The following is an 8621-nucleotide window of genomic DNA, read 5'->3' as shown; positions in this document are numbered from 1 at the left end:
GCAGGCCAAGCATCTCGAATGGCCGGCAACACCTTATCTATTAGGAACTCCTCATAACATCCCTAGTGACTTTGATTGACTTAGTCTCTAGGGTCCCTTTAGGCCGATTATCGCTTTTCCTTTGTGCTGGCAATTGTTTAACAAATGGCCACACACCAATCTTACCAGAAAAAGTCACATTTTTTGCACTGTCGAATCTTGGTCTTGCAACTGCTGTAAGAAACATGACCTTGCCAATGCACTGTTTGCTTGTGACTGCTCTCATAGGCTCCTCCTCTTCTGGTAGCAGTGTAATACTTTCTCGTTTTTCTTGGTGAGATTAAACCACTTCTCATCTATATGTACATAATTGTGCATACTTTTGAAAATTGGGTCTCCTTTTTTTGTCTTATTCTCACCAATCATTGAGAGGCAAAATTGGAGTCTCGCCAACATATTAGTTTCTGTTAGTAGTGGCTTCAGAGAGTTTGAGATCCTCTTGATATGCTTTGCTTTGAATCTTGTGAATAATGTGCTAGGGCTGACTCCCAACTGCCAAGCTAATGATCTGATAGTTGACCTTTGATTTAGAGGTATACTTGGAACAATGGATAGATCAATGTTTTTTGGTTTTCTTCCGCACCTTCCTTTTCTTTTGCTAGAAACATCCACTTCCAAACCTTCTGCTATTTGCCGCATAGCTTGTCTCCAGATTCTTTGCATAACTTGGATATCTACTTGAAAGAATGCAGCAACATCTTTCTTATCATTCCTATCAAACTTCCCTCCGTTTTTCATGCAAAGTGAGTGCATAGCTACATATGCAGCGTACTTATGTTGGCCAGGGAGAATTTTTCGATGTCGTATTGCTTGCTGACCACCTGGTTCTTCCTCTTCATCTACTGCATATTCCTCTTCATCTACTGCATCTTGACCTTCATCCAGTGCAGCTTCCTCTTCATCTACTGCATATTCATCTTCATTTGCTTGTTCATCATCATCTATGTATTAGTAACAATATATATAAATTAGTGATAAAATGGATACTAAAGATTGCAGTAATATGTACTTGATGAATCATGCAATGAGACTGCATTTCCTCTACAGACTACAGGAACTAAAATCTCTTCTTACTGGATGAATTAATTTCAGTATCTAATTGGAAATTTTATGCGCTTCAGAAATGCCTTGCATATATCACCCTGACAACCAAAAGTTTATCTAATTTCTGGTGTCCACAGGCTTTCATTAAAATATCACCCTGACAAGAATAAAGACGGGTGCTCAGCAGAAATTCGAAGAGATAAATAATGGTAAGACACACACAACTATGCCCATATCAAGTACTTATACTGGTATTAGAATCTCGATCTATTTGCTGTTTTAGACATACTGACTGTGTAATGTGTATATGTCTATATGAGACAATTCTTCATTGGACAATTAACATAGTTCATTGACACTAAATTTATATGTGGCAATTAACTGTCTAAACCGAGCTGGTGTCGCCTTTGCAGCGCATGAGATTCTGTCAGATGAAGAGAAGAGAGAAATTAGTCTGCGTTCTTGTCTGAAGACCTGTATATGCCTAGCTAGCACGCTTGTCTGAATGGTTTGGTGAACTGTTTGTAGCTTCTTCTTCCCAGCTTTGGGAGGCCTGCTCTACGGCTATGACATCGGGGCTACATCTGGTGCTACCATATCGCTCAAGGTATCACTCCTCCCATCACTCTGTCCACGCAACCGTGCCACGATTTGCTTGGTTATAACCATCTCTCTGCATTTTTTTTTTGCAGTCCTCGGCATTCAGTGGTACATCATGGTACAACCTGTCATCAGTGCAGACTGGCCTCGTGGTAATGCTCTGTTCCGCATCGCATCAAACTCCATCAATCTGTGGCCAACACTGGCATCATTTTATCTATTTTCTGCATTTTCAATCCATTATCTGTGACGCAGGTCAGCGGCTCGCTATATGGTGCTTTGATCGGATCTGCCACGGCATTTACCATTGCAAAAATTTGAGGGTCCTATGCATGTAAGCAATGAACATGTGCTGCTATACATAGAATAGATACAACTGTTGCTAGATCATGTTGTACTGTAGAATATTGCTCATCATTTCCACTTATTTTACTGATGCTTGTTATGACAGAATTGCTAGAAATTCATTGACGTGTGCTGATCAGTAGTTCAGTACCTGGTTGATTGACATCCTCATCTTGTTCTTCAGGTGGACTAAAATTGAGATCTGGAAGCACCATTGTCTACAGGCGCGACCTCGCCGACCTTTGTACGCAGCGATGAGCGAGAAGTAGTGCTTTGCCTGCAACTGGCGTCCTTGTGACCTCCAGGCCCTGGCGTCCTTGTGACCTCCAGGCCCTGGTGCCTCTTGGTTACCTCCAGGCCTGACCCTAGCGCCCCCAAGGGAAGCCCTGGACGAGCTTCTGGCTAGGGGACGGCGGCGAGCTTCCGGGAACTGCAACAATCGGCGAGCTGGGCGACGAGCCAGTGGATGATTGGAGCTAGACCTGGAGTACAGCTGGGCGACGAGATAGGGGATCGATCGGTACCGGTCGGAGCTGGACGCGAAGGCCTGGATCGTTTGCGATGAAACAGGGGATCGATCGGAGCTGGGCCACGCGCGCTTGGTGGATCGGAGCTGGGCCACGCGCGCCTGGTGGAGAGGATCGATTCCTCCTGGGGGAGGAGCTGGAGGAGCTGCCTGGGGAAGAAGATGGCCGGGGAGGATCGATTCCGGTGGGGGAGGAGCTGCCTGGAGGAGAAGATGGCCGGGGAGGATCGATTCCGGTGGGAGACGACGGGAGAATCGAGATCGGGATTCAAATTTTGATAGGGGTATCGATGTCTTTTTGCTACTTTTTCACCTGGTCGGAAAACGTCCCCGACGTCTTATATTTCTGCACGGAGGGAGTATTACCCCTAGTGTTTTGGGTGAAAACTGAAATCACTCCTGCGCGCAAGTGTAATGGCCGGTCTGAGCTAGGAGCAGGGAAAGCATCGAGTATTCACCAGCTGGGAGGAAGTACCAACAAACGAGAGAAAGCCTCGGGCATGCGCGGAATGGACGCGTCGTGGATTTGCTGGAGCTGCATGTGCGGATAATTTGGGATCAAGCCGTCAGCCGAGCGAGCGACAAAAACGCGAGCAGTCCGTCGCGTTTCAGTTTACACGTGTGTTGGAGGGTTTCGCACGGAAATCCGGGGCTGAGCCCTTCCAAACCCGACGTGGGCCTGGTTCCGGCGGCCCTTGGCAGCACGACCCGCGAGGTTCCTCCTACGTCCGAGAAGGTGGAGGCGGTGCTTTGGCTGCTGTTCGGTGGCGAGTTTGGGGATGCCAACAAATTGACCGGCTTGACCGGTGGCGTGGTGGCGTCAGTAACGGCGCGGCTATGTCCCCGGGCGTCGTGGCGAGGATGCTCCTTTGCGGTGGTGCGCGGTCTCGGCCGGGCTATCTTGCGAGGAGTGAGGTTGCGGCGGCGCCGTGTCCTGGCATTTGGCTAGCACATGGCGGCTCGGTGGTGGCTTGGGTAGGTCTGGCATGAAGCTGCAGCTGGATGGCGGCGGCAGCCTAGGCGCAGCAGCGCGGCGGCTTGGCTAAGGGGCTTGATCGTGGCCTGGCAGGCGGCCGGGCCTAATCTAGGCCTCCTCGGCCATGCTACTGCGTCCGGACGGCGTGCTCCTCTGGTGGCGGTGGGTGGACCCCCTCCCCTAGGATGCCACTTGCTTTGACGGTTGCATGCTATGGTGTCGTCATACCCTGCCAGTTTCGTGTTGTGGTGTGCTGATCATGCCATGGGCTCGAGCTCGTGGGGATGCCGGGGCGGCGGCCTCGGAAGGTGGACTGCGCGGGTGGCTCTACGGCGGGCAACGTGGCGGTGGTGGTGGTCTCTCCCTTCGGTCATGGGGATGGCGAGGAGCAGACGATGGGGGATCCTGGTGTTGGCGGCGCTTCGGCTTTGGCAACTCCCAGATCATGTTTCGGAAGCCTAGCTTGGGGTCTAGGGCGGCTTAGTTTCGGGTGCGGTGTGCGGATGCTTCCGGGTGAAAACTCAGCGCCTCGGCGCCAACGGCGGCGATGCCTGCGGGTGTCGTTACCCTCTTGGGGGCGTCGTTGTGGGTATCCGCCCCGTGGTTTGGCTCCGGGTGAAAACCTTAGACCTCGCGGTCTCGTCGGCGGCGGCGCGTTGCGTCGTTACCCTCTTGGGGGCGTCGTTGTGGAGTCCGGACTCGACTTGGTTTCGTGCATCTGTCTCCAGTGGCAAGTTTAGGTTTTCTGTGTTCTTCTTTTGTTTTATCTTTGATCTGCTTTGTAAGAGGTTCTCCTCTCCACCTTGTATCGGTTCGGCCGTTGCGGCTTTATTTATAAAGCGGGGCGAAAGCCTATTTCGAGGAGCAAACCCGACGTGCCGAACAGTTTGCCGAAGATTTGCCATGATTTTGTGCTGTTCCGGATAATTAATACACTCCAATCCCCTAAAAATCCGTTGTGCCGAACGAGGCCTAAACTGTTATTCAGATGCGACGGAGCCTTTTTGAGGCAGCCCTCGATTTTTGTTGATGATTTAGTTACGGTTATTCCATAGATAGTTATTTCTGCCCATTTTTTAGGGGTGGTTTTAGTCAGGCACTGTTCTCATTTCTTATTTCTGCCCATGGTGATACCATGTATTGGTAGGGATGCTTCCTTAGTCTGTTCACTGTATATAGGGCTAGCATTTGATACCTGCATTTTAATTGTATATATTCCTGTTTTTTTCTTATCTACGTTGGAGAAGGTGTGTTTTCTAATTGTGCCTTTGTTCGTTCATTTATGCAGGCATCGTGTTGATCCTCATTGTGGAGATGTTTCTCACTTCGGTTCATCAAATGCTGATAGCCATTATGAAATAAGCTCAACTTCTGATGATTTAGTAGTTACTACTCTGCCTTTTCTTGCATTTTTACCTGGCACGTAAATTATTTGATGAATTTAAAAATGTAGCATATGAATCTATGTTACTATTTTATTTTTAGTTTGAAACCTTACCTCGTCTAGCTAGCTGTTGTTAAACATGCCAACATCCCATGGATTTTCATCTTCCTCTCTGACCAATGTAGCTGTTGATTCTCTTCCCTTCATTTATTCAGAGATAAATATATCATTTATAACATTATTACATTTTTCATCTGTCTATCATTCTCATTTAATTAGATATTTTTGAATACCTGATCATGACGCTGTTGATACACTTCAGGATCGGGTATATCACCAAGTAGCAGCCATGTGTAAGTGAATCCTTCCTGCAAAATCAAGCAGAGATTGTCATTAATTGTAGAAATTTGAATTGATGTTTCACATCTGACTATGTGTGTACCTGGGAGAAAATTTCGTCCTATATTCCAGGGGATGTTTCGAAACTTTGAGATTGTGTCCTTGATAGATTCTGCATCAAAAAGTTTTCTTGCTTAAACATTGGAATATATACATAGTCTATGTATATTCTGTGAACAATAAATGTTTTTGTAATAAAGTAAAAGATGGTTACTCTGCAATCACAATCTAATTCTGCATGTCAAGTTTTTGGAGAAGCATAACATGTTTCATGGCATCATTCTCTTTTTAGGTTCATTCTCTCATTCTTAGTTCCTTCTTCAGATATTTGTTTCATTCTTCAGGTATTTCTCAGTCCTCTATCTCAGTTCCCACTTCAGATATTTGTTTAGTTTTTATTCCTCATTCTTCAATTTTCATTCCTGTCTTCTCCTTTATCTCTTATTTACTCATTCTGCTCAGTCTCTCCTTCAGATATTTTTTTAGTTTTTAGTCATCATTCTTCAATTTTCATTTGTCTCTTATTTACTCATTCTGCTCATTGCCTTGTGCTTGTAGTTCTTCATTTTTTTCTTCGTTTTTTTCTCAGCAAATTCATTTTCTCTTTAGTTTTTTTCTCAGTAGATTCACTTTTAGTCATCATTATTCAATTTTCATTTCTTTGTGCTCCTTTATATCTTATTTACTCATTCTCCTCAGTCCCGTGTTCAGTACCTTTTAGGGTTTAGGTTCATTTTATCATTCTATATATGTATTGTTTTCATTCATTTTTCTTAGATCCGTCTCAGGTTTTTTTTTAGTTTCTTCTCAGCTAATTCATCATTCTCACTCATTTTTTCTTCAGTTTTTATCAGTTTCAAAATTTATGCTACACTTTCCTAGTCCTTCATCTTTTATTATTTTTTGGCACTAGTATGTAGGTAAGACATATCTGCATCTTAGTTTTCTTGTTCTCATTTTCTTCATGTATCTCAATATCTATTTGTAACTATTCATGTATACTTGTGTTTTGATGATTTTCGCGTCTGTTCTGAATGCTTATTTGTATTCAGTTATCATTCCTTGGTTGAATTGTTGTGTTGCTTGCTTATTCTTCATATTCTTTCATCCCTGGTGGGTCAGTAGGTACCTTAGTTTTTGTTTGTTGCTATGTTTGGCTGGCGATGGTTCTCTTGTTGTCATTTATATTTTTTCATTTTCCGGTAGTGTCTGAGAGATTTTTCATATGCTGATGCATTACTATAGACCAGCTGCCATTGGCCAACGGATGTGCACATAACGCATCATAAGTGTGGAAGCTTAGCTTACTCATTCCAAAAGGTAACAATTTTTGTTTGCACCACTAAAGACTTGCACATGGACTTCTGGTGCAGGTTAAGGCATGTGTATTTAGCAGTCTTAGTTTAGATCATGTGCTACTGCAGCTTTTATGTACTTGATGATCCTGCCGGTAGGGCACTAGGCTGTAAGGAGCTATTCCTTTTCTCTATTTTTCAGGAGCTATTTGTTTCATAGGTTTTGTCTTTTTTTAGTCTGATCATGGTCATCTGGCAAACACAACTACTGAAACATTAACATGGCAGCCTTTTTTAAGTGTTCCAGCAAGTAAAGTAGTTCATACTAGCATACATTGTAGTTTCAACCTGATGGTGTACATATATGAGAAAAAAGCATGCTTGCCCTTTAGGGATGCCACTATGCACAGATAGATTTGGTGGTTTTCACTACTTGCTAAGAACATTTTGCATTTTCCTTCGCAGATTGTAATACAATGAAGTTGGGGGAACCGGCTCAACCCTAAACTGGGTGGCCTATCACATATATATATATATGGGTGTGTTACAATAGGTACAATACACGTACACATACACAGAAGCTATACACAGTCTAACACCCTCCCTCAATCTTAGCCACTTCTCAAAGAATCTAGAAGGGTAAGATTGCGCCTACAAACCTCAAACCGTGGTAAAGGCAAAGGCTTAGTGAAGATGTCTGCAAGTTGATCTTTAGAAGAGATGAACTTGATCTGGAGTTGCTTCTGTGACACACGTTCCCGTACAAAGTGAAAGTCAACTTCGATGTGTTTCATTCGGGCATGGAATACCGAATTAGCCGAGAGGTATGTAGCACCAATGTTATCACACCAAAGAATAGGAGGCTGCGATTGGGACATACCCAATTCCCGAAGCAAGGACTGTACCCAAATAATCTCTGCAGTAGCGTCACCAACAGCCTTATACTCAGCTTCAGTACTGCTGCGAGAAACAGTCGCCTGTTTGCGAGCACTCCAGGCGACAGACTAGAGCCATAGAACACAGCATAGCCCCCCGTGGATCGCCTGTCATCTGGACTGCCAGCCCAGTCCGCATCAGAAAACGCCGAAAGAACCCCTGAGGGATGCGGCCGAATATGAAGACTATGTGACACTGTGAGTCGAACATAGCGCAAAATGCGTTTAACAGCAGACCAATGAGTGTCACGTGGCGCCTGTAAGTATTGCCAAACTCTGTTGACAGCAAAGGAGATATCGGGTCGCGTAATCGTCAAGTACTGAAGACCACCAACAATGCTCCTGTACTATGTCGCATCCGCAGGAGACAGAAGCATACCATCAACAGCAGTGAGTTTGTCAGTGGATGACATGGGCGTGGCAATTGGCTTGCACTTCAGCATTCTGGCTCGCTGCAAAAGCTCCAATGAGTATTTCTTTTGCGTCATAATCAACCCGGCAGCATGCGGGGAAACCTCCACACCAAGAAAGTAATGAAGCCTCCCAAGATCTTTGACAGCAAAATCAGCACCAAGAGAGCGAACAAGAGCATCTGCAGCAATCTGAGACGAACTGACTAAAATAATATCATCTACATAGACCAACAAGTACATAGTGACTGTGGACTTGTGTAGAAGAAATAAAGATGAGTCAGCTGTGGAGGGCGAAAAACCATGAGCACGAAGAGCAGTTGCAAGACGGGCATGCCAGGCACGAGGAGCTTGCTTCAAGCCATACAGTGCTTTGGTGAGACGACAGATATAATCAGGGCGGTCAGGATCTGTAAAACCAGGTGGCTGCCGCATATAGACCTCCTCCTCCAACACTCCATGAAGGAAAGCATTCTTCACATCCAGCTGACGGAGAGACCAACCTCGAGTGACTGCAATAGAGAGAAGAAGCCGGATAGTAGTAGGCTTGACCACTGGACTAAAGGTATCCTCATAGTCAAGACCATAACGCTGCCGAAATCCTCGAGCAACAAGGCGCGCTTTATAGCGCTCAATAGAGCCATCAGCATGCTTCTTCACCTTAAAAA

The 8621-nt window shown here is 45.2% G+C and overlaps 1 protein-coding gene across 1 annotated transcript; it reads right to left on the bottom strand.

Annotated features, from left to right (window-relative positions):
• Positions 1–261: 261 nt before the first annotated feature.
• Positions 262–2355, bottom strand: LOC124657675. The gene is made up of 2 exons (XM_047196192.1): positions 2180–2355; positions 262–980 (listed from the first exon to the last, which is right to left on the bottom strand). The coding sequence occupies exons 1-2, from the start codon at positions 2241–2243 to the stop codon at positions 262–264; spliced, it is 783 nt and encodes a 260-aa protein (XP_047052148.1). The 5' UTR covers positions 2244–2355.
• Between the last annotated feature and the right edge of the window lie 6266 nt (positions 2356–8621).

The sequence above is a fragment of the Lolium rigidum genome, chromosome 1 (genome assembly GCF_022539505.1).
Source record: "Lolium rigidum isolate FL_2022 chromosome 1, APGP_CSIRO_Lrig_0.1, whole genome shotgun sequence".
Taxonomy (NCBI): domain Eukaryota; kingdom Viridiplantae; phylum Streptophyta; class Magnoliopsida; order Poales; family Poaceae; genus Lolium; species Lolium rigidum.
Note: the sequence above shows the minus strand (reverse complement) of the source record. Positions and strands in the feature narration are given on the sequence as shown.